This window comes from Tachyglossus aculeatus, chromosome 2, assembly GCF_015852505.1.
Source record: "Tachyglossus aculeatus isolate mTacAcu1 chromosome 2, mTacAcu1.pri, whole genome shotgun sequence".
Classification (NCBI taxonomy): Eukaryota; Metazoa; Chordata; class Mammalia; order Monotremata; family Tachyglossidae; genus Tachyglossus; species Tachyglossus aculeatus.
Window position 1 is genome coordinate 90,527,158 of NC_052067.1, and position 27,012 is coordinate 90,554,169.

General features: G+C 43.4%; 1 protein-coding gene across 1 annotated transcript in view; it reads right to left on the reverse strand.

The window, feature by feature from the left end:
- Positions 1–655: 655 nt before the first annotated feature.
- RSPO3 (R-spondin 3) overlaps positions 656–27,012 on the reverse strand; it is an 86,588-nt gene continuing 60,231 nt past the window's right edge. The window contains exons 2-4 of the mRNA XM_038762523.1: positions 11,981–12,172; positions 9,198–9,383; positions 656–960 (exon numbers count right to left, since the gene is read on the reverse strand). Of these exons, the coding sequence (XP_038618451.1) occupies positions 656–960; positions 9,198–9,383; positions 11,981–12,172 (683 nt within the window). The remainder of the gene's footprint in view (positions 961–9,197; positions 9,384–11,980; positions 12,173–27,012) is intronic.

Here is a 27,012-nt window from a genome sequence, read left to right on the forward strand (position 1 = left end):
TTGGGAAGTACAAGTAGGCAACAGATAGAGATGCGGTCCCTACCCGACAACGGGCTCGCAGTCTAGAAGGGGGAGACAGACAACAAAACAAAACATGTATATATACATGATGGCGTTTGTTAAGTGCTTACTATGAGCAAAGCACTGTTCCAAGCGCCGGGGAGGATACAAGGTGATCAGATTGTCCCACGTGGGGCTCCCAATCTTCATCCCCACCTTCCAGATGAGGGAGCTGAGGCCCAGAGAAGTGAAGTGACTTGCCCCAAGTCACACAGCTGACATTGGCGGAGTTGGGATTTGAACCCCTGACCTCTGACTCTAAAGCCCGGACTCTTTCCACTGAGCCACGCTACTTCTCTAATAGATTCATTCATTCAATTGTATTTATTGAGCGCTTACTGTGTGCAGAGCACTGTACCAAACGCTTGAGAAGTACAAGTTGGCAACATATAGAGACGGTCCCTACCCAACAGCGGGCTCACAGTCTAGAAGATATGACCGAATGAATGGATTCATTCACTCATTCAATTGTATTTATTGAGCGCTTACTGTGTGCAGAGCACTGTACTAAGCGCTTGGGAAGTCCGAGTTGGCAACATATAGAGAGACTCCCAGGCTCTACTCTGTCCACTAGGCCAGTATTTCAGTGACAGGGTCAACAACCCTCCAAGAAGGGGCCAGGAGGATGTACATCCAATGCATGGTATATTGCAGAATTATGATTATAAACCAACACAACCCATTTGGACGTTCTCTCCGTACCTCTTTCTCCCTTCTGACACTTCTTCCTCTGCACCGTGCACTTCCTTGTTTCGCTCACGGCAGGGCACGGGCTGCCCTTGGCTGAAGGATGTTGGACGATTTCTCTGATTCGGGTTTCAGTCCCTCGTTTGAAGCCACACGTCTTCCCTTTCTTCATGCAAGGACCCCACGAGCTCCACTCGCTAGCTTCACAGTGCACTGCAATGAACAACAAAGACAGGCAGGGTTGGCTAATGGCCTAGGTGGGTTCTTAATTTGTACCTATCCCAGGGCTTGGAACGGTGTTTGACACATAATAAGCACTTAAACAGCATTAAAAAAGGAGTTATACACAACAATTCATTCCATTTCTGCCATTAGTTTGTAAACTCCTTGAGAGACAGGGAACATGTGCTTTGCTTCTCTCATTCTCCCAAACACTTAGTATTGTGAGCTGCATTCAAGAGGTGCTCAATATATATCATTTATCAATCAATCAATCAATCGTATTTCTTGAACGCTTACTGTGTGCAGAGCACTGTACTAAGCGCTTGGGAAGTACAAGTTGGCAACATATAGAGACAGTCCCTACCCAACAGTGGGCTCACAGTCTAAATAATTTTGGTATTTAAGTGCTTACTATGTGCAAAGCACTGTTCTAAGCGCTGGGGAGGATACAAGGTGATCAGGTTGTCCCATGTAGGGCTCACAATATTAATCCCCATTTTACAGATGAGGTAACTGAGGCCCAGAGAAGTTGTGACTTCATTTATCATTTATCTATCTATCTATCTATTTATTTATCTAGTATCATTTATTGATACTAGCTAGAATCTCGGTCCACATGCCATTTAAGTATCTCAAGAGTGGGTGGGATGATTAAAGCGCAAAAGAGGGGAGAGAATGGAGCAGGAAAGAGAGGAGGAATAGAGTGTCAATTTGCAAGCTTTTAGTACTCATGTTCCCACACATCCTTGACTGGAAGGAGCTTCAGGTGGGGTGACTGTGTTTAGAAATCTCACCTAGAGTCTGTAGGAGCCTTGGCATTTAAATAAATCCTGGTGGTTTCTTGTTTGAACTGCTGCCTTTCTCCTAGAGGAAGTTCCCTCTGCCTAAAAGCATCAGTTATTTCTTTCCATTCAGCCATCCCAACAGGAGTGGCAACCTATTGATGAAAGGGAACATTTGGAAAACTCCATCTCCATCAGTCCATAATCCATCTGGGACAGGAAATGTGTCCAATCTGATTATTTTGAATGTACCCAGAGCTTAATACAGTGCTTGGCACATAGTAACTGCATAACAAATACCATAATCATTGTAATTAGGATCTTTTCTCTACAGCCTGTGCATCAATTTTGGATCCAAACTTCTCTGGCCGTATAAATAGGTAGTCCCTCGAAATCCATGGAGATTGGTTAGAGAAATCTCCATGAAAGAGAGGAAACCACAAATATTCACTAAACCTGACAGCAGCTACAGTTAAAGCACCAGAAGCAGGGAAGCAGCGTGGCTCGGTAGAAAGAGCACGGGCTTGGGAGTCAGAAGGAGATCATGGGTTCCAATCCTGCTCTGCCGCTTGTCAGCTGTGTGACTTTGGGTAAGTCACTTCACTTCTCTGTGCCTCAGTTCCCTCATCTGTAAAATGGGGATTAAGACTGTGAGCCCCACGTGGGGCAACCTGATCACCTTGTATCCTCCCCAGTGCTTAGAACAGTGCTTTGCATATAGTAATCACTTAACAAATGCCATTATTATTATTATTAAAAGGTCAATCCTACTACTAGTGGAAAGAGCATGGGCCTGGAAATCAGAGGACCTAGGTTCTAATCCCAGTTCCTCCACTTGTCTGCTGTGTGACCTTGGCCAAATCGCTTAACCTCTCATTTTTCTCACCTGTAAAATGAGGATTCAATACCAGTTCTCCCTCCTACTTTGGGACAGGGACTATATCTGATTTGGCTATTTGTACCTCCCCCCAGTGCTTAACACATCATAAATGCTTAACAGATGCCACAGTTTTTAACTCATAACCACCTTGGCTTTCTACAGGGAAAGGAAGGAGTAGAGGTGGCTGGCCTCACTCTAGAGGCAGGGCTGCAGTTGCTGGAGACCAAAGAAACCAGAGGCAGCTAGGGGTAGGTCCGCAGCCCATTGCCATGGCCACTGTGGCCATGAGGGTGGGCATTGCCAATGGCAAATAAAGAAAACCACAAATGTCACCTGAGTACTGTTCATTGTTCCCTCTCCTGTAAGGTTGTACAGTGAATGGCTTGTCTCAGGTTTCAATCAATGCTACTTGCTAGGAGAATCTGAATAGGGACTGTCTCTATATGTTGCCAATTTGTACTTCCCGAGTGCTTAGTACAGTGCTCTGCACACAGTAAGCGCTCAATAAATATGATTGATGATGATGATGATGATAAGCCCGTCAGCATTGCCGTGACTGGGTTATCTGCCCCTCTAGACTGTAAGCTCATTATGGCAAAGAGCGTGTCTGCTAATTATTTTGTACTCTCCCAACACTTAGTACAGTGCTCTGCAAGAATTAAGGAGTCAATGAATACTGCTGATTGATGGATTGATTGGGTCCACCCAGCTCACAATCCTACCTCCACTGGCTTCTCATAGCTAGGGATGGACCGTCTAGGATTACTAACTGTTCACCTCTCCATCTCTGACTTTCCCTCCAGTAGCCCATTGTGAACTGCTTTTCCATGAATTTCTCCAAATCCCCTTGAACATACCAATATTTTTTTCCCCTCTAGAATATAAACTCATTGAAGGCAGGGATTGTATCTACAAACTCTAATGTTTTGGATTTAGCACAGTGCTGTGCACGCAGTAAGTACTCAATAAATAGCACTGATTGCTTTGGGCCTGCCTAATTATGCATGGGAACAAATTCTACAAGTTAACAACTGCCTGTTTGAAGGTGCATTCCCTTTGTGGGCATCTCCTGACTTCCTGCCCCTCATCTTGGTACTGTGGGATTTGAAGAGCAACTATTCCGTATCCACCCAGCTCACTCCCTCTATCATTTTGTAGATTACCATCATGTCCCCTCTTTGCATCTTTCCTGACTGAAAAGCCCTAATCCTTTAAGTGTATTCTCAACTTTCTCCATTGTCCCCAGTTGGCTAGGTTGCATTTTTTCTTTCTCCAGCTCTGTCATTTCCTTCCTAAGAACCAAGGATCATCAATTGTATTTATCATCAATCATATTTATTAAGCGCTTACTGTGTGCAGAGCACTGTACTGTACTGTAAGGATCCGAACTGTACACAGCATTCCGAGTACAGGTGAACCTTAGTGATGACACCTCTTAAATTTTACTATGAAGCAGTGTTGCATAGTGGCTAGAGCACAGGCCTGGGAATCAGATGGACCTGGGTTCTAATTATGGCTCCACCACTTGTCCATTGTGTGACCATGGGAAAGTCACTTAACTTCTCTACTCCTCAGTAATCTCAACTGTAAAATGGGGATTAAGACTGTGAGCCCCGTGTAGGGCAGGACCATGTACAACCTGATTTGCTTGTATCACCCCCAACACTTAGTACAATGCTTGACACACAGTAAGTACTAAACAAATACCACAATTATTATTATTAAGTCGAGTTTCCTGCCTTTGCTATTTTTGGGGAATTTTTTAATCACTTGGAAGACATCTAAAGTCATTAAGGAAATAAAAAGAAATGGCTGGAAAGAGAGATTTAATGATTGAGTGAATGTAGAGCCATGTTCACCTTCTGTAGTGCCTTCAACATCATTGTCAAACACCAGTAGTCATAGGGTTTACTAAGCATTTACTACCAGTGCTTAGAACAGTGCTTTGCACATAGTAAGCGCTTAATAAATGCCATCATTATTATTATTATTACTATTATGTGCAGAGCATTGCACTAAAAACTAGGAAAAATGCACAGGTAGGGATTAGACCTGGGCATACTATGGGAAGGTGAGTGAACTCCTTTGAGAAAAGTACCAGATCTCCTTGGCAGCTAAGGGAATCTGTACCATCTTCCTCTTCTTCTTTTCTCACCACCAAGGGTCTTTTGAACAAAATGAAGAAGCCCCCAAATACGACATCTGATCTGAGAGGGGCTGAGAGTCTATTTGCTTGGAATTTATAATAACGTTGGTATTTGTTAAGCGCTTACTATGTGTGAAGCACTGTTCTAAGCACTGGGGGGATACAAGGTGATCAGGTTGTCCCACATGGGGCTCACAGTCTTAATCCCCGTTTTACAGATGAGGTAACTAAGGCACAGAGAAATTAAGTGGCTTGCCCAAGGTTACACAGCTGACAAGTGGCGGAGCCGGGATTCGAACCCATGACCTCTGACCCCCCCCCCAGCCTGCGCTCTTTCCACTGAGCCACGCTGCTTCTCTGCATTCCAAATACAGTCATATCACCAGTCCCTAGAGAATTGAGCAGAGCCAATTCCTGACCTTTCACGCTGGTTGGTGGCTGATTGTTTCTGTGACTCCTGGGTGAGGCTAGCTTTGAGGAACAGCGGCGGGGGAGAGAGGACATTGCTCCTGATGTCTTGGATTCAAATAGAAATTTGTGAACAGAGAAGCCTCATAACCTGGGGTTGGAGGAAACCGGGAGGGCAGCAGAAACCTCCTGCTCTGGACTGGAAGTTCAGATATGGATCCAGGGATTTAATAATAATAATAATTATAATAATAGACTGTGACTGTGAGACTTCTAGACTGTGAGCCCACTGTTCGGTAGGGACTGTCTCTATGTGTTGCCGACTTGTACTTCCCAAACGCTTAGTACAGTGCTCTCCACACAGTAAGCGCTCAATAAATACAATTGATTGATTATAATAATAATAATAAGTATGGTATTTGTTAAGTATTTACTATGTGCCGAGCACTGTTCTAAGCACTGAGCACTGTTCTAAGTGCTGGATTTGATTCAGCTCATACCGTAACCGAGATGCGGACCCAGATATATTCTTTATATTTTTTTTTCCCCAGTTCTTAGTACAGCACTCTGCACAGTGAGTGCTTAATACTTGTTATTACAACCAGGACTACCATTGTCTCATCCTCTGGGCCAACCCCAAACCTGGGCCTTTGGACTCGCTGGGCAGGTAGGATTCACCCCGGAGGCTGTGGATTGCTCACCGGTACGCCCATGTGAGGGGAGTACCTTCTCTTAATCAAGTCCTGTTTTGGACTGTCCTTCTTCTCAGCAGGAAGATTATCATTTAAAGGGTCCCTTCCTTCAGCAGTTCAACTCCCTCCCTCTTGAAAGCATAGCATGAGGTACATTGTCTCTGCAAGTTATCCCGTTTACTGAACCAGGAAACCACTCTGATCATCTTTCCTAACTTCGAAGAAGGCCGGATCCAGGACCCCAGCCCCAACCTTCCTAGAAGGCCCCCTCACTGGTGACCACCAGGAGAAACACTGACTGGAGATTCTCTGTTTGAGCTAAGCCTAAGTTTCCTGATGCAGATTCTTCTTTTTTTTAAATCCTGTTTGTTAAGCGCTTCCTGTGTGCAAGGTACTGTTCTAAGTGCTGGGGTTGATTTGAGCTCATCAGGTTGGACACAGTTCCTGTCCCACGTGGGGTTCATAATCTTAATCCCCATTTTACAGAGGAGATAACTGAGGCACAGAGAAGCTAAATGACTTGCCCAAGGTCGCACAGCAGATTGATGCCTGTTCACTTGTTTCAATGCCTGTCTGCCCCCTTCTAGACTGTAAGCCCGTTGTGGACAGAGATTGTCTCTCTATTTCTGAATTTTACTTTCCAAATGCTTAGTGCAGTACTCTGCACACAGCAAGTGCTCAATAAATACGACTGAATGAATGAAAGTGACAGAGCCATGATTAGAACCCAGGGAATTCTGGAGCGATCTGCCCAGGGACTTTCCCCTGGTGTCTAACCCCAGTGTGCCAGGATCTGCTGTCTTCATCCACTGAGAAGTCCAATTGTCCTTCTCCCTCAGGAATTGAGTTTGCCCAAAGTCATATGCCACATGATTTGGGCCACGGGATCTTGAGGAGGAACCCGCGGCAATCTCTTTGGGGTGGTATCCAAAAGGTTCACCAAGCATGCTGCATGTTGCTTAAAATGGAGAGGAAAAATCCTACTGAAATCGGGAATGACAGCGATCCCTCATGTAGGTGGATGGAGGGTCCAGGAAAGCACGAAGCTACAGTGAATCAAACACTGGAATCACCTCCCTCCGTGTCAGGCTGAGGAAGTCTGAAATACTCCCCTCTTTCCAGATGAAGGCCAGGGCCATCTGAGCATCTCAAAGGACACGCTTCCAAGACGTGGAATCAAATTAAATCCTGCATGTGATACAGGCCCAACCCAGCTATAGCTACTTGGTGGCTGCCAGTGGCGATTCACAAATTCAACTCTGATGACAGTTGAGCCCGATCTAGAATTCATAGGAATGCTCTTTCTCTCTCTCTTTCTCTCTGCCACCCTACAGGAAGACCCTTGTTCTTGTGTGAGATGAGATCTGGTTTGTAATCAATCAATCAATCGTATTTATTGAGCGCTTACTATGTGCAGAGCACTGTACTAAGCACTTGGGAAGTACAAATTGGCAATACATAGAGACAGTCCCTACCCTACCCGGCTCACAGTCTAAAAATCCAGGCTCCTTGAGGGTTTTCTGAGGTAAATACAGTGGTCCATCATCCTCCATTCCCCTAACACTATCGGAAGAAGAAGGAAGCAGTGAGACCGATTAGATAAGTCCATCAGCCTGTGTAATGGATACAGCCTGGGCCTAGGAGTCAGAAGGTCATGGGTTCTAATCTCGGCTCTGCCACCTGTCTGCTGTGTGACCTTGGACAAGTCACTTTACTTCTCTGTGTCTCAGTTCCCTCATCTGAAAAATGGGGATTGAGACTCTGAGTGCCACATGGGACAGGGACTGCATCCAACTTGATTTGCTTGTATCTACCCCAGCGCTTAGTACAGTGCCTGGCACATAATAAACGCTTTACACATATTATTATTATTCTTATGAGAGGGCCTGAGAGTTAGGAGACCTGGGTTTTAATTCCAGGTCTGCCGCTGGCCTGCCGTGTAAGCTTGGACAAGTCATATGGACAAGTCTCTGGGCCTCAGTTCCTTCCAATGTAAAATGGGAATGATAAAACCTGTCTCTCCCTACCCCTCGGAGTTGTTGTTTTTGTAGTAGTAGTCATACTAGTGGCATTTGCTGAGTGCCCCTAAAAGGTAGTGTTCTATACTAGGCACTTGGGAAATACAGAATAACAAAGTGACATGTCCTGTCCCCTGCCCACAACAACCTTATGCTCTAACAGGGCAGCCAAACATAAAAACATTTACAAGGGTAAAATGAGATCACTGATGTGAAAGCGCTTTGTAATATTAACCAGTGCTATCCAAATTCAAGACGTTTTTACCAAAGGGAAGTAGAAATCCCATATTGCTATGAACAGGAAAAAAAAATTATATAACTCTGTACTCCGGAAACCCCTCCTTTCTTTATTTTTGATCGAAAACAGTACCGTAGCTCTCATTATTGAATACATTTGTACAAACGGGTGCTGAAATTGAGATTCTTTTTCAGAACTGATAATGGACCTTAAAGTTACTGCCTGGAAAAAAATATATATATTTTTTTGAAAGCTTTAGAAAGCAGACAAAGGTATAGTATTGATTGGAATCCTGGAAGTAAAATAGATCCAGTTCCTGAAATGCCCTGAAAAGAAATGTGATCCTCTCTCCACAATTAAGAAGAATGAAACACAACTAAGAACCCAGATAAGAAATTCACGGCAAATCCCAACAGATTGAAGGGTGGGAATAAACTCAGAACTTGTGGTTGATTAATCAATCAATTGATTATGGTACTTAGTCAATCAATCAATTGTATTTCATTCATTCATTCAGCCAGTCATATTTTTTGAGTGCTTACTGTGTGCAGAGTACTGTTTTAAGCGCTTGGGAAGTACAAGTCGGCAGCATATAGAGATGGTCCCCACCCTATAACGGACTCACAGTCTAAAAGGGGGACTTCTATTTGAGCACTTACTATGTGCAGAGCACTTGGGAGAGTACAATATAAATAGAGCTGGCAGACATGGTCCCTGCCCACAGCTAGCTTATAGTCTAGAAGGGGAGGCAGACAACAATATAAATAAATGAATTACATACATGTACATAAGTATTATGGTGCTGAGAGTGCAGTGAATAAAGGGAGCCAAGCCAAGTACAAGGGTGACGCAGAATGGGGTGGGAGAAGAGGAAATGAGGGCTTTTCTGGGAAAGGTCTCTTGGAGGAGATGTACTTATTGTATGCTTACTATGTGCAGAGCACTGCGTTAAAAGGTGGAGTGGATGCAAATGAACAGTTAGATAGTTTTCCCTAGGAGGGCATTGGGCTGCCCGGATTTGGCAAAACAAAGTTCCTGCCAGAAACTGTCCCTCAATAACTTACCCCACCCGTGCATTTCTAACATTCGGAAGTTCTGCTCACCAACGCTGGTGCACTCCATGGTGTGATTATTGGTTTCCAGTCCTTCTGGACAGCTGTCGAGGCACTTCCCCATGTGGATGTAATATCCATTTTTACACTTTGTGCAGAAGGTTCTGGTGAAACAAGTTTCACACTCCGCTTTGCATTCTGAAAGACGAGAGGAGAGAGGAGCAATGTATCTCGCCTTTATCACCCTCCCTAGACCGCCAGCCCCCACTTCTGTAGATCATCCCTTAAATTCAACTTGACAGAAGGCTGCAGGGCAAGTAGGCTGGTTACTTAAAGAAATCGGTTGAAATGTTTTGTGTACTGTGGACTTTGAATATAAATGTGTTGTATTTTTTTCTTCTCTGACTCCTAGCTGCTCTGTTTCCCTAGGTGGAACGGATTGGAATTTTTATCTTGTAACAAAATAAAAGAACAGAACTCATCAACCTCTAAGCCTTGAGGTGTATAAACCTATTTTGCTCCTTTCACAATATTTAGGTTAATGCGGACTACACCCACATTTTTGTGAAGACGCCAGGAGACATAAATGTGCGTGGGTAATTGTTTTATCTTGAGTGCTACAGAAGGAGGGTTCAGCGACCACCTTTCTAGAAAAATTTATGGTCAAATCAAAAGGGAAAGTTCCTGAACTCTTACCCATGCACTTCGTGGACATACCAAATGGAGAATTGAAAATACGTGAAAAAAGACTCTGACTTTATTGACTCTGTTTCCTTTAGCATGGCGGTGTGGGTTGGGGGCAGGGGGAATCAACATTTTGGGGAAGAACCAAGGGCAGAAATCACGTTTCCTACTGGTACAAACAGAAGCAACTTGGTTTTCAACCCAGCAAAAGGGGTTTTGCAATTGATTATTTTATTGCACTGGCATGGGATAACTGAAGTCTGTCTGGTTGAGATTCTTCATCTTGAGATGGCAAGATTCTAATTAACTGGGAAAAGCATCTGCCCAATTGGCAACTGAGACCCAAAGATTCTGGTGGTTATGGACATCCCCCCCGCCACTTACCCCATCCTGCCACGAGCCTGCCTAGACACCTTGGGTCTCATTGGGAAAGACACAAAATGACTCCTGTCCATAATGCAGATGGGTTGTTACTAGTGTTCCTGAGGGAGACTCTGTGGAGGAAGGAGTGTCAAGGCCTGGGAGACTATCAGCTTCAACTGCAAGGGGAAATCAGGAGAATCAACTAATCGATGGTATTTATTGAATGCTCACTATGTGCGGAGCACTGTACTAAGTGCTTGGGAGAGTACAATGCAACAGAACTAGCAGGTATGTCCCATACCCATAATGGGATAGGTTCAGAGTCAAAGGGTTGAATTGGCCCATGCGAATTAGAGTTAAAAAGCAATACTTTTCCTCTGGAAGAAGTTGCAAAAAATTATACCCGCCCCATGAAGAACCAACCGGTATCACGCTCCATCGACTATCACAACTTGCTGCCCAAGAGCCAAACTTGACAAATGGAATAAGCCCTTTTTGTTTAGTCTTTGAAATATAAAGTTTATAATTGGAAAGCACTTGTTTTTTCTTATTTAAAAAATAAGGCTTTAAAGCAAGCACTGCCTGTGCATGTCCCTTTGCAACTTTTCATCTCTCTAGTTATTATTAGCTAACAACTCTCTTTGTTTTAATTTGAGGAGTTTAAAGGTTGGCAGGGATCATGCCTACCACCTCTATTGTATCATATTCTCCCAAGTGAATAGTATTGTTCATTGAACACAGTAAGCGCTCAATAAATACTATTGACTGACTGGGGGGTTTTGCAAATGAGTAGCTTTCAACCTGTCTGGAAATGTAGACTCTCTATGGATTGGAGAGTGGAAAACAGGCAAAGGGTTTCTTAAAAATGAACAAGATTTTCTTGTAAAGATTTAAGACTTGGAAGTGGCTGAAAGTGGCCCATTCTTATTGAACCTAAACTAGCCTGTCTTTCCCTACTTCATCCCAGTTATTTGTTTTGCACGACAGTCACTTTCTCTCTAAACACTCTTCACAGCCTTTGGTAAATGACCATGCTGAATTCTGTGAGCTAGCACTCTCTCTCTCTGAAGATGAGCATGTGAGTAGTACAAGATAGAGGGTTCTGGAAGATTAGGAAAATACAGGCCATACAGGACGTTTCATTAGAAGAGAGTCAACACTTGTCAGTTTATCCGCTGGTTCTCACAACATCACTCGAGAGGGAGATAAATTTGTCTCTGTTTTCCAGATTGGAACTGCGGGAGGCTACCAGAAAGAACAGAATGATACCGCCGGGTCGTTGTGCTTATTTTGAATGAAAATCTATTTTCCCAAGTTGTTTTTTATTTTGCATCATCAAGTCTTCTAGAAGCTAACCCAACTCCACGGTATTTAACTCTTAAGGCCAGCGAGTTACTGCCCTGGGTAACTGCCATCCCTGTGGCAAACTAGGGGAATTTTTCTTAAGCTTCTAAGGGAAGTTTAGGAATCCACAAGTATGATTCAGTTTCCTCCGCTTACAAAACAAGCCAAGGTTCTTCTTTCCAAGGCATGTATGGAAATGGGGTTGGGGGTGGTGGTGATCGATCAGTGGTATTAATTGAGTACTTACTGGGTGCATGGAAGTACAACAGAGTTATGAGAATCATAACAGGGTCAGGATCAGGTAAAGGTTTAGCATTCATTGGATGAACAAAGCACCTTGGATGCCATACGAATGACAAGGCTCTGAAGGTGACAGTCAAGCACAGCTGGGTCTGGGCACTTACTTGTACACTTATTTATATCTGGATATCGTGTCCCAAAGTATCCACTTGGACATGAAGAGAGACACACACCAATCTGCTTCATTCCAATCCTCTCCAGAACGAAAAAGAGTCGGGGCTTACATGACAAGCACCCGTTGTAATCAGAGCAGGTCGCACATCCTCCTTGACAACCCTGGCTCACGTTAGGATGCACTAAGGAAACAGGGGGAGAAAGACAAAATCCAAAGTTAAACTAAGCAAGGTGATAGCTGTGTTTTGAGTACCGGGGAAACTTCATTTCTTTCCACCGCCTATCAAGATGAGAAGAGATGTAGGTTTTTCTTTCTTTACACTCCTATCTCAGATATTTTTCATTCCTTTCAGCCCTCAGCTTGCTGTTGTACACTTGAGCTTACTGGACTTGCTCCTTTGCTTACAGAAACGACGGCACATCACATTCATCTGTTAATAACAATTCTTCCCATGGTGAGATTGTCTGCTGGGAAATTCATCATCAAGAAATGTGATGGAACCCACCTCAGCCTTTCTGTTATGCCCCACCTATAGCTAGCTGTATTGTTGCTATAACTCAGGTGCTTATTTGCACACCTTTTTTTCTGCATTATTATTTTGGCTCTTTCAAAGCTTGGTTGGGGAGACCTGTCTCTAATTTCTGTCTTGAGCCTCTACATTCATTCATTCAATCATATTTATTGAGCGCTTACTGTGTGCGGAGCACTGTACTAAGCGCTTGGGAAGTACCAGTTGGCAACGTATAGAGACGGTCCCTACCCAACAACGGGCTCACAATGGAAGACAGACAACGAAACAAAACATGTGGACAGGTGTCAAGTCATCAGAATAAATAGTCCTCATGAGTTAGCTTTGACTAAGGACAGCAGGTTCTGAGCCCAATTCTTTTGCACTGTATCCTCTTGGGCAGCAAGAGTTTATTCTTAAACCCACTGCAAATTGGTCCTGAAAACTCAAGCTGCCCTGCCCACCCAGCTGCTTTTCCTGGAACAGTCACTCTTGGTGAGGAGTTAATCTCTACCGATTACCACGTGGAACATATAAGGGTTTATAATCATCCATGTTTAGTTGTTGGAGGTTGTAACCTCCCGACCCTGTGTTGATTCCCTGAGGGCTGGGCCAGATGTCAAAAAAGAGACAATCAGTGAGTAAAATAGTATACATGGGATGGATGCCACCACAGTTCTGAGATGAGAGATACTGCAAGACTTAGTAAGCAAACGCCCAGATATATTTGATCACATCAGCATTTATTTGGCCATTTTTTATATGTTCAAATGACTGAGAAGGTGGGAAGCAAATCATTGAGAAACAGCATGGTTTAGTGGATAAAATATGATCCTGGGAGTCAGAAGGACCCAGGTTCTGATCCCGGCTCTGCCACTTGGCTGCTGTGTGACCTTGGGCAAATCACTTCACTTCTCTGGGCCTCAGTTACCGCATCCGCCAAATTGGGATTAAGACTGTCAGCACCATGTGGGACAGAGACTGAGATCAATCTGATTTTCTTGTACCCACCCCAGCGCTTAGTACAGTGCCTTGCACATAGTAAGCACTTAAGAAATATTATTGCTATTGTTATTATTGTTACTATTATAATTGTCATTATCGTGCTTTGACCATTAACATTGACTGTGCATCCCAGGGCTTTTGAGAAAATTGACATGACCAAAATCAAAGTTTATTTGAGATCATTTGCTTTTCAAAAGAGAAATCATCCACTGCCACCAGAAAACCGTATACAAAAAAGGAAGAAATGAGGTCAACCCACATGGTTAAAATAAAAGAATAAGCGGAAAAAAAGCCACGAGTAGAGATTGAAGATGAAGCCTAAGAGGAGACATGCTTGAAGTTTATTAAATCATGAAGGTCGAACACAGAATTGTTGTTCCCCAAATCCCACACCTACCAAGGGCACCCGATATTGTTTGCAGGTGGTAGGGTCAAAACAATATAAAAGGAATGTCATCCCTCTAGAAAGCTTTCTCCAATTAATTCACAACACTCCAAGTCATGCCACCCCAACAGACACTCTTAACATTGTATATTGTATTCCTGTTCCCAGCCCATACAGATATACCTGAGTATAGTTAACTATTTATTCAACTACTTCAATTGTTCTTCCTACTCCCACAGTTTGTAAATAAGTTTTCTTTGTCTGTCTCCCCCATTAGATTATAAGCTTCTTGGCTGTACTTCTGCTGCACTCTCCCAAGGGCTTAATGACCTGCTTTTCTTTCAGTAGGCCCTCAGTAAATACCACTGATTGGTCAATTGGAAATACTTATTCACCCAGTGGGTAGTAAATGTATCAAGACTGAGCCCGTTATTGGGTAGGGACTGTCTCTATATGTTGCCAACTGTACTTCCCAGGCGCTTAGTACAGTGCTCTGCACACAGTAAGTGCTCAATAAATACGATTGAATGAATGAATGAATCACAGGAAATGTGCCTCTGAAATTATCAGCGGATCCCAGAGGATTTGGATAAATTCGTGAATGAGGGGCTCGTACAGAATCACTAGAGGCAAAGTTAGAGATGTAGAGGGGAAGGTTAGGGATCCTGAACCCAGAGGATGGTGTCTGGAGGAAAATTCCCCTTACCTTTTAGGCTCCCCTGGCAGAGAGATAAAATCCTAAATTGGATGGAATAATAATAATGATGGTATTTGTTAAGTGCTTACACTGTGCCAAGCACTGTTCTAAGCACTGGGGGAATACAAGGTGATCAGGTTGTCCCACGTGGGGCTCACAATCTTAAACCCCATTTTACAGATGAGGTACCTGAGGCACAGAGAAGTGAAGTGATTTGCCCAAAAGTCACACAGCTGACAATTGGCAGAGCCGGGATTTGAGCCCATGATGTCTGACTCCAAAGCCTGGGCTCTTTCCACGGAGGCACGCTGCTTCTCAATGGAACATTGTTATGAACCAGAAATGACATTACTAACGTTTTTATAGCCTTGATTCCTGTTGATTCCCTCTAGACTTCAAGCTTCTTGTGGCTTGGAAACGTGTCTACCAATTCTGTTATACTGTAATCCTCTAACTACTTAGTACAGAGGTCTGCACGCAGTAAGTGCTCAGTAAATACCATAGTTTGATTGATTGTGTGTGACAGAAATTCCAGCACCTTTGTAAAATCAAGATGCCGAGGTCAGACATGCCCAGTCTTTTGCGAAGCATCATGGACCATTTGCTATCAGTCGTGACAAGACCAGCACTCAAAGAAAGCCTGTTGAGCCAAGGACAAATGCCTTGTAATTATTAAAGCTGTCTTCCAGGCTAAGCCCAGGGACCGCAGATCACTTCACCACAGAAAACTAATTCCCCTGGGCTTAGTTGGACAGGGACTCAGCAAAGTGAACCCCAGAAAGCATTGGTTGAGAATGAGAGGTCATCTGGTTGACTGACCAGCATCCTGTGCCTAGAGGAACCAACACCTGAATCAGCCACAGGAGCTGCAAGTAGCTCCTCCTCATTCCAAGAAATTTTGTAAATAAATGGAGGGGGGTGGGGAAATGTTTATGGGAACAGGGAGAGGAAGCCGCCTTCTTCTGAGAGACAGTTTGTACATCACAGGACCTGAGGGGATTGATGTTTTGGAATGTATTTATGTTTCACATTAAAGTTTGGTGTGTAATGATTGGGAATATTTGGAAGATGTGTGCAACCTTTTGGTCAAAGGGCACCTGGGCCACGAAAGTGGGAAAAGAAGGAGAGGGAAGGAAAAGAGAGGGAAAAGGAAAGAAAGAGAAGGAGAAACTTTCTATCCAATAGCTCTTCAGTAGGTAGAGACAGCTGGGGACTCTCCAGCCAGTGGGCCTCTGGCTAATGTATTGATATTTTTCCAGGAAACATTCATGACAGAATGATGCCTGGAGCTAAAGAGAAGGCCCCAGAAGACAGCTTGAAGGCTGGCTGAAGTTTATTGTGTTCAGATTTTAGAACTCTGGCAACTAAGGCATCTAGCCCTGCACTGGACACTCAATTTTCACTAGGGAAGCCACTTTCAGGCCTCAAGAATTATTGGACTTAGAGATGTGTGTGATATCACAAGCGCTTAGTACAGTGCTCTGCACACAGTAAGTGCTCAATAAATACAACTGAATGAATCCTGTGCAGTATACCAGGCATGACATGATATGCTTTTGCAAAAATCTGTTTGTCTAAATCTAGGCTATTCTTTTGGAAGGAGTCTGACCACCTCCTCACTTGCTTCAGAGCCCTTGTACTCCCTTCTCAATTCCCTGTGAACAAGGATGTCACGGAACTTGGCACTGAAAATAAAAATGCCAGATAATAATAATAGTAGTAATGATGGTATTTGCTAAGCTTACTATGTGCTAAGCACTGTTCTAAGCACTTACTATGTGCTAAGTACTGGTCTAACCTCTGGGATGGATACAAGGTTATCAGGTTGTCCCACGTGGGACTCACAGTCTTAATCCCTATTTTACAGATGGGGTAACTGAGGCACAGAGAAGTTAAGTGACTTGCCCAAAGTCACACAGCTGACAAGTGGCAGAGTCGGGATTAGAACCCACCTCCTCTGACTCCCAAGCCCGGGCTGTTTCCACTAAGCCATGCTGCCTTGCAGCCAACAGGTTTACCAGGCAAAGGGCAGATCAGGTGAGATCCAGAGTGTCCAATGTAAAATCAGGTCATCCTAATATAACTATAACCTGCGCTTTTCTATGCATTTTGGTCAGACCACTCTTAGTTTCTTTCACCAACAGGCTCCGGATTGGGCTCAGTGTGGCGTGTTATTGAAATAAACTGCTTGTTTCCAGGGTCAGAACTGGGTGGCTTTAAGGAGAAAATCTACCTTAACATGAAATTTTGCAAAAACATGACCCTTGGGTTGTAGAAGAATTGAGTGTTTCATATTGACTTACTAAGATTGACCGAAGAGAAATCCCCATTGCAACAAACAGATCCAAACTGTAGTTCTATCTGTGAGGATAGCATCCCAGTAACATTTTCAGCCACGCAAAGTAAGCACTAGTTCACATTCTTGGAATGTCAACAATTGTTTGACATATCTTAAAAGAGAAAGTGAAGATCTGAATGCAAATTTTTTAAATGTACCGAAGGCATTCTCTCTGGATCTTTGACTGTCATCATATTCTCCAATTTAAGTACCACATGGAAAAGTAGTATATAATTAAATCTACAAGTGTATCCATAAACTAAATTTAGTGCAATTGAGGTGACTGCAAACTACTCTATTTTCCCTTCTGAAGAGTGCTTATCTCATCATATAAATGACATCATCAGCTGTATTTATTGAGTTCCTACTACATTCTAAGGTGCTTGCGGTTGCATTGAAGTATAAAATGCCATCTCTGTCCCTTAGTTGTTCATACTATCCCTCAATTATCCTAAAGATGCTTCACTGTTCAATCCTAAAGCTATACAATTTTTCAAGATATATGGAAAACACAAGAGAAATTCCATTTTCCCAAAGAATGACAGCTCTCCCCAGCTTGTAATTGTTTTTAACTCCAATTGTGACCTATCAGAAGGAATTAGCAAGGGAATCTTCTCCCCTGAAGATTTTTAAAAATGTGTTAGATTCCCATCTGTCAGGATGGTTGGAGTGTGCTCTTGCTTGAAAGGTTGGATTAGATCCTTCCCAACCTTCAGAATCTGTGAGTCTGGGATCAGAAAAAGTCTTCCTGTTGGCTTTGGTGGAAGTGTTTGCTTGCTTTCATCCTGTACGAGGATCGCTCAAATTATGTTGTCAGTATTATCCAACTAAATATTTTAAATTTCCCACACTGCCCTCGGAGGCAAGAAAACAGCAGGAAGTAATAGATTTTTAGTTAAACCCTTTTCCCTCCCTCTCCTTTGCAAAGAGCCAGAACCTGGAAATGAAGACTCCAGCTAGATTGACCCAGTTATGAATGGCTCAATTCCTGCAGGAATACACAATTCCACATATGTAGGTCATGTCTATACATCTAGGGGAGAAAAGGGAAGGCAGAGGATGCAGGTGAAGAGAAGGGCGGACTGAAATAGCGAAAAGTCCATCCTGGGACTTCTAGACTCCAGTAGGTGGAAATTATTTCCATAATTCTGCATGGATTTCTTATCAGCAGTTGCCCTTCTCTGGAAATTAGGCTTAATGAAATTATTCTGTTATCCATGGAGCGGAAATAGGGGGTTGGGTCAAGAAGGAGAGGAAGGAATGGCATGGACCCAAGTCCTGATTCCCAGAGGAAGTGGTTTTCATCTTCACCATTGCTAAACAGTGACTTCAATTTGCCTTCCTTCCCTTTCAATAGCCAGGGAGAAATAAGGTTTACTGGGCTCTTGGGCAGTAAGTAAGGCACCGAAGGAGGTGCATTGGCTCTTTTGGTGACACTTGGGGCCTGATTTAGGGAATTTCTGCTGCAAAATGGAAAGACTTTGGCTGAGGGAATTGGATTCTCCCTAATTTTCACCATAGCCATACACTAGAACATAGTGGTGAAATGCATGTGTGTTTCCAATAGCTTTGTTCCATGTAACTGCACAGGGCTGAATTCCCACTCCTATCAAAAGGGAAAAAGTTATGTTTGTTAAGTCTGACATAGAATGCATACAAATCATCATCTTCTTGGGAAGCAGCATTGCCTAGTGGAAAGTACTGGGAGTCAGAGAACTTGGTTCTAAACCCAGCTCTACCATTTTATTAATGCTATTGATTAAGCACTAGTATGTGTCAAGCACTGTTCTAAGCATTGGGGTAGATATAAATTAATTAGATTGGGCAGAGTCCCTGTCCCACATGGCGATCACAATCTCAGTAGGAGGACAAAGAGGTATTGCCTTCTGTAAGACCTTGGGCAAGTCACTTAACTTCTCTGTCCCTCAGTTTTCTCATCTGCAATGTGAGGATTAAATCCTGGTCCCTCCTACTTAGACTGGGAGTCCCTTGCGAGATACGGAATGTGTCCAACCTGATTATCTTGTATCTACCTCAACTCTTTTTAAGTACTGCTCACTGTAGTTGCTAACAATTATTATTATTATTATTATTATTATTATTAATAAAATGTCCTGAAGGAGTTTCAATGCTGAATCATTGTGGATGTTGCCATAGCAGTCTCAAAGCCTTGAAGGAAAAAAACAAGATCATTCAGAGAAGTTGACCTACTAAGTCAATTCACCCAGTGGTGGCCATTTCAAAGGCAAAGTCGTCCTCACTCAGCAAAAGACACATTTTCGGCATTTGTTCCCTCAGGAAGTTGTGCAAGACAAAAACAACTGCAGGTTCAAGAGAGGTTGGAAAAATTGCTGTTTGAGAGGTCCATGTTGGGTAAATATTATTAGTAGTAGTAGTAGTAGTAATAATGATAATGATAATAGTGGTATTTGTTAAGTGTTTACTATGTTGCTAGGCACTGTTCTAAGCACTGGGGTAGATACAAGATAATTGGGTTGGACACAGTCCCTGTCACACATGGGACACACTGTCTTAATCCCCATTTTACAGATGAGGGAACTGAGGTACAGAGAAGTGAAGTGACTTGCCCGAGGCCACACAGCAGACAACTGGCAGAGTCAGGATAAGATCCCAGGTCCTTCTGGGTTAGCAAAGAAGTGAAGAATTTAGAGGGAAAAGTCAGGAGCCCTGGCTGATCTATGTCTAACCAGAGAATGAAAGTCCAGTAGGCAGCGTTCCTGAACAGGTCCTGTTGCCACTGATGAGATGGACACGGAATACCGGGCAATCGGTCTCTTGATCTGTCCCAGGAATAGCAGAGGTTATTGTTCTCTTGGGTCGTGTCTACATATAGCTTTGTCTTCACTGCCCAAGTGAAGTGGAGAGTGGAGAAATAAAGAAATCATCATCATCAATCGTATTTATTGAGCGCTTACTGTGTGCAGAGCACTGTACTAAGCGCTTGGGAAGTACAAGTTGGCAACATATAGAGACAGTCCCTACCCAACAGTGGGCTCACAGTCTAAAAGTCTACCAGAAATAACCTGGTGAATTCAGGAGATGATACTAATGGATGATTGTTCAAATACCCAGTCGATATTTTGGGATAATAATGTGCTCTTGGCTGAGTCACCATGGGCTAGAATGGATTGTGGTATGCTTTTTTTATTTTAGTTCTCATTATGTATTGATTTGCCCCTCTGGGAGTGTGCAGTGAATGTGTAATTCATTAATGTAAGAATACGAGAGGCGGCGTGTTATCCACCTGGTCACAGTTCAGTGAGATTGTTGGATCACCTGCAAGCTGGGAGGACAGCCAAGTGCTTAGTATAGTGTTCTGCACACAGTAAGCGCTCAGTAAATACGATTGAATGAATGAACGTACCCAGACTGGTCTCTATATAGTACTCCTCTTCAAGGCCCTACTGAGAGCTCACCTCCTCCAGGAGGCCTTCCCAGACTGAGCCCCTTCCTTCCTCTCCCCCTTGTCCCCCTCTCCATCCCCCTCATCTTACCTCCTTCCCTTCCCCACAGCACCTGTATATATGTATATATGTTTGTACATATTTATTACTCTATTTATTTATTTATTTTTCTTGTACATATCTATTCTATTTATTTTATTTTGTTAGTATGTTTGGTTTTGTTCTCTGTCTCCCCCTTTTAGACCGTGAGCCCACTGTTGGGTAGGGACTGTCTCTATATGTTGCCAACTTGTACTTCCCAAGCGTTTAGTACAGTGCTCTGCACACAGTAAGCGCTCAGTAAATATGATTGATTGATTGATTGATTACTGTGTTGCAGAGCATTCTAGTAAGCACTTGGGAGAGTAGATTGATTGATTACTGTGTGCAGAGCATTCCACTAAGCACTTGTAACAGAGTTGACAGATGTTCTCTGACCACAATAAACTAGAGAGGGAGATCCTTTTAGATTATTTTAGGCAATGTGTTACATTGTTATGCTGCTCTGTTCACATCTCTCCCTTCTTCATTCATTCAATCATATTTATTGAGTGCTTACTGTGTGCAGAGCACCGTACTAATGAAGGCTAACCAATTACCATGCATTTCTTTCCACAGCAAGCAAAAACTCCTGACAATTTTTTCAATGTTATTTCTTAAGCATGTACTATGTGCCAGGAACCGTACAAAGTGCTGAGGTAGATACAAGTTAATCAGGATGGACACATTCAGAGGGTCACAGCCTTAATCTCCATTTTATAGATGAGGTAACTGAGGCACAGAGACTTGTCCAAGGTCACCCAACAGATAAGTGGAGGAACTGGAATTTAAACCCAGGTCTGTTGTCTTCCAAGCCCTTGCTCTTTCCCTTAGGCCACACTGCTTCTGTCATTGACTTCAAGGTTCTCCACCAACTTCCTTATCTGTCCTTTTCAACTCTACTCCCCAACGTGTTCTGCTTACCACTCTTCAATCAATCAATCAATCAATCAATGGTAGCCTCACTTGTCACTGTTTTGTTGTGTTGCCTGTCTCCCACTTCTAGACTGTGAGCCCATTATTGGGTAGGGACCGTCTCTATATATTGCCGATTTGCACTTGCCAAGTGCTTAGTACAGTAAGCGCTCAGTAAATATGACTGAAGGAACTGAACACATACTGAGCACTGCTTCCTACTTAGCCCATTACTCTCTACCAACTCTACTGTATTCTCTCCCAAACCCTTTAGCACAGTGTTTGAGACAGAGCAAGAACTTAATAAATGATTAATTTATTATTGATTGCTCTTATCTATCTCACTTTCTGCATCTTGCTCACGCCCTCCCTGCTGTTTGGAACTACTTCCTGCTTAAGATTTGCCAAGCCCCAATTCTCCCCGATTTCACTTAATAATAATCCTAAAATCCCACCTACTTCCAGGAGGCATTCCCGAGGTAATAATAATAATAATAATAATAATTGTGGTATTCGGCACTTAATGTATGCCAAATACTGTACTAAGTTCTGGGATAGACACAAGCTAAATCAGTTTGGACACATCCTATGTCCTATGTGGGGCTCAAACACTTAATCCCCATTTCACAGATGAGGTAACTGAGGTACAGAGAAATGAAGTGACTTGCCCAAAGTCACACAGTAGACAAGTGGCAGTGTGCTCTCTCCACATTGTTTCTCCCAGTTAATGTTCTTCTCCCAGGCTAGAATCTCTCCCTTCTTATTTATTGATTTTTGGACTATTTAAACACATTCACTTACCCATCCTCCCATTTGCTTACTCACCATTTAAATAATTCTGTTATCTTTAATAATGGCATTTTATTAAGTGCTTACTATGTGCAAAGCACTGTTCTAAGCGCTTGTTAGATTGCAAATTCCATAAGGGCAAGGATTGGGCCTTTTACCCCTATATATTCTCCTGGCCTTTTACCCCTATATATTCTCCTAAGTGCTTAGTACAGTGTTCTGCAACTAGAGTAGACACTCAATAAATAGTAATGCTTAATTGATCTTATTTAATTCCAAGAGGTCAGGCTGAAACTAGTAGACAAACTTGAATTGGAAGTTCCAAATTTCACATCTGAGCCCTTCTACAGACTGGCTTTCATGAGCATCCACAAATGTAGTCAACTTCTGGCCATACATATTTTTAAGTTATAAATGATAAATTATTGATTTATATTAATCTTGGCCTCCCCCTCTAGATTATAAGATCATTGCAGGCAGGGAACATGTCTACCAAGTCTGTTCTTTTGTACTCTCCCAACTATTTACTACAATCGTCTGCACGTAGTAAGGGATAAATAGTTACCGTGGATTGATTGATCGATTCAGCTTCCTCATCTGTAAACTGAGGGTAATGCTTCTCTGTTCCCCACCTCCCCAAAGCATAGACGTGATTTTGTGATTAATAATAATGATAACGACAATAATAGTGCTTGTTAAGTGCTTCCTATGTGCCAACCACTGCTTTAAACACTGGGGTAGATACAAGGTGTTTCTTGTTTCTGACTAAACTCTAATCTTCCTATCCTATTCTCCCTCCCTACTGCATCACCAATGATAGTAATAATAATAATAATTATGGTATTTGTTAAGCGCTTAATATATGCCAAGCACTGTTCGAAGCGCCCGGGGTAGATACAAGGTAATCAGGTTGGACACAGTCCCTGTCCCACATGGGGCTCACAGTCTTAATCTCCATTTTACAGATGTGGTAACTGTGGCCCAGAGAAGTGAAATGATTTGCCCAAGGTCACATGGCAGACTTTGCAGAGCGGGAATTAGGACTGAGGTCCCTCAGACGCCTAGGCTCACACTCTATAGGAAACCAACAGTAGAAGAAAGCTCCGGGCCTTTGGGATCCAGAGGACAAACTGCGGTTGTTTTCGTGATGATAATTTCAAAAGGCAATAAGCTTTAATTTCCCTCACTTTGAAAGGTCAAAGGCAAATGTGCTGAATCTACTACAACTTGTCCTTTTGGCCGGACTCCACCATGGCGACCTGCCCACTACCTCGGAAGGGTAGCCTCCCCCACGCCTCTGCGCCTAGAAATACTTCCAAGTTGCAAGATGGATGTGACTTGTTGGGCCGAGGGTCAGCAGATTAGAAAACTGGCCCAGTTACTACAGCAAGATGGCCTCATAAGGTGGAGCCAGCACACGGACTTCATCTTGCAAATCGTTTAAGAAGGCCACCACGCCAACGAAAATTGAACTCGGCCTGCAAAAATTACCATCTCCCCGCTGCCTCCTCTCTCCCGTTGGGATGCAAGACCCTAAGCGATTCCATTACTGGCTCAGTTCAGTCGACCAGTGGAACTTATTGAGGGCCTCAGTACCATGTTAAGTGCTTGGGAGCGTTCAACAGAGTACGTAGACAATAGAGTAAGTCCTTTGTATTCATTCATTCATTCAATCGTATTTATTGAGCACTTACTGTGTGCAGAGCACTGCACTAAGCGCTTGGGATACCATTACTGGCTCAGTTCAATTGACCAGTGGAACTTATTGAAGGCCTCAGTACCATGTTAAGTGCTTGGGAGAGTTCAACAGAGTAAGCAGACAATAAAGTCGTTTGTATTCATTCATTCATTCATTTATTGAGCGCTTACTGTGTGCAGAGCACTGTACTAAGCGCTTTGGAGGTCCAAGTTGGCAACATATCGAGACGGTCCCTACCTGACAACGGGCTCAGTCTTGTACACACTACTGGGGGAGATGTGCATTCAAATTATTTACAGGTAGAGGAATCCACTGAGTATAAAGACGTGAGAGTGCGTGGGAGAGTGGACTGAGCGCTTTAATTTGTCAGAGATAATGACTCAAGTCAGTGGAAGCAGCATGGCTTAGTGGCAAGAATACGGGCTTCGGAGTCGGAGGTTGTGGGTTCTAATCACAGCTCTGCACAAGTCTGCTGTGTGACCTTGGGCAAGTAGCTTTACTTCTCTGGACCTCAGTTACCTCCTCTGTAAAATGGGGATGGAGACTGAGCCCATTGTGGGACAGGGACTGTGTCCAACTGATTACCTTATATCTACCCTGGGCACTTCAAACAATGCTTGGCATATAATAAGTGCTTAATGAATACCATAATTATTATTATTATTACTGTCATTGGCGATGCAGTAGGGAGGGAGAATAGGATAGAAAGATTAGAGTTTAGTCAGGGAAGCCTTCCTGGAGGAGATGAAATTTTAGTAGGATCCTGAAGATGGGGAGAGTAATGGTCAGTTGGAAGTGAAGGGCACATGAATTCCAGGCAATAATAATAATGATGGCATTTATTATGCGCTTACTATATGCAAAGCACTGCTCTAAGCGCTGGGGAGGATACAAGGTGATCAGGTTGTCCCATGTGGGGCTCACAGTCTTAATCCCCATTTTACAGATGAGGTCACTGAGGCCCAGAGAAGTGAAGTGACTTGCCCAAAGTCACACAGCTGACAAGTGGCGGAGCTGGGATTTGAACCCATGACCTCTGACTCCAAAGCCCAGGCTCTTTCCACTGAGCCACGCTGCTTCTCTAGAAGGAGGGTGTGAGCAAGGGGACAGTGGCAAGAAAGACAAGAGCAAGGCACTGTGAGTAGATTGGTGCTAGGGGAGTGAAATGTGCAGGTTGGCTCGTAGTAGGAGAGGAGAGAGGATAGGTTGGGGAGACAGAGAGCTGATCGAGTGCCTTAAAGCCAAAATTTTGTTTATTTTGAATCTACCTCATGCGGGCTTCAGTGGATGTCCCCTCTTTCTGGTGGTAATGAGATTTGATTGGCTCAGTGGAGAGAGCACAGGCTTTGGAGTCAGAGGTCATGGGTTCAAATCCCGGCTCCGCCATTGTCAGCTGTGTGACTTTGGGCCAGTCACTTCACTTCTCTGGGCCTCAGTTACCTCAACTGTAAAATGGGGATGAAGATTGTGAGCCCCCCGTGGGACCGCCTGATCACCTTGTAACCTCCCCAACGCTTAGAACAGTGCTTTGCACATAGTAAGCGCTTAAATAAATGCCATTATTATTATTATTATTATTGATGGAAACAATTTTGTACTTGCCCTGTTCCTCTCAGCCATTGTCTTTCCGTAATGGGAAGTCCTAATTTCAGTTTACCAGCATATAGAAGCCATTCCAACACCCATCTCTCTCTGGATCTGTCAGCTTCAGTCTCCACTAGACTGTAAGCTCCTTCTCTAAACTTTAAGCTCCCTGTGGACATTCAGTCAGCCGTATTTGTTGAGCGTTTTGTGTGCAGAGCACTGTACTAAGCTCTTGGGAGAGTAAAATAGAACATTCATTCATTCAATCATATTTATTGAGCACTTACTGTGTGCAGAGCACTGTACTAAGCGCTTGGAAAGTACAATTCAGCAATAAAGAGACAATCCCTGCCCATGCCAGGCTTATAGTCTAGAAGGGGGGAGACAGACATCAAAACAAGTAAACAGGCGTCAATATAAATAAATAGAATTATAGATATGTACACATCAAAACAAGTAAACAGGAATCAATATAAATAGAATTATAGATATATACACATCAAAACAAGTAAACAGGAATCAATATAAATAAATAGAATTATAGATATGTACATATATATATGAGTGCTGTGATTCGGAAAAGTGGGGGAATGGCAAAGGGAGCAAGTTGAGGTGACGCAGAAGGGAGGGGAAGCTGAGGGAAAGAGGGGCTTAGTCTGGGAAGGTCTCTTGGAGGAGATGAGCCTTCAGTAGGGCTTTGAGCAGGGGGAAGAGTGATTTGAGGAGGGAGGGCATTCCAGGCCAGGGGGAGGACGTGGGCCGGGGGTCGACGTCGGGACAGGCGAGAACGAGGCACAGTGAGGAGGTTAGCAGCAGTGGAGCGGAGTGTGTGTGCTGGGATGTAGAAGGAAAGAAGGGAGGTGAGATAAGAAGGGGCAAAGTGATAGAGAGCTTTGAAGCCAATGGTGAGGAGTTTATAGCAATAACAATTTTTGTTATTGTTATTGTTATAAACACCTCACCATTGGCTTCAAAGCTCTCCACCACCTTGTTTATAGCAATAAACAGGCACGTCCCCTTTCCGCAATGAGTTTACAGCCTAGAGGAAGCTTACAGTCTAAACGGACTATGGCTACCAATTGTGTTGTATTCTCCGAAGCACTTAGTATAGTGCTCTGTTCACTGTAAGAGCTCCATACATACCATTTATTGAGTGATTGACAGCAAGGAGTTTCCGTTTACGTGGGGATGGATGGACAACTATTGGGGATTTTTGAGGCATGGTGAGACGTGTGAAGAACAAAGTTCTAGAAAAATGATCCAGGCAGCAGGAGAGGGATGAGGTTGAAAGTGGTGAAGTCTTAGGCAAGGTTGATCAGTAAGATACATCCAGTCCAGTGTTCTGTCTGTTTTACCGGAAACAATATTTGGGATGGTTGCCTTCCTGGATGTCCATCATCTTGGTTTTTGTCGGACTATTTAATATTCCTGGGTTCTTCCTTTACATCACCGACTTTCCCTCTAGAAATGGACTCCTTGTCCATGTATATCTCAAAAACCCTCTTGGAACTCCTAGTACTTTCACCTGCTCATTGTCATGTAGGAATAAATTCCATATCCATCAGCCTACCACCTACTGAACTCTCTTTATATCTTTT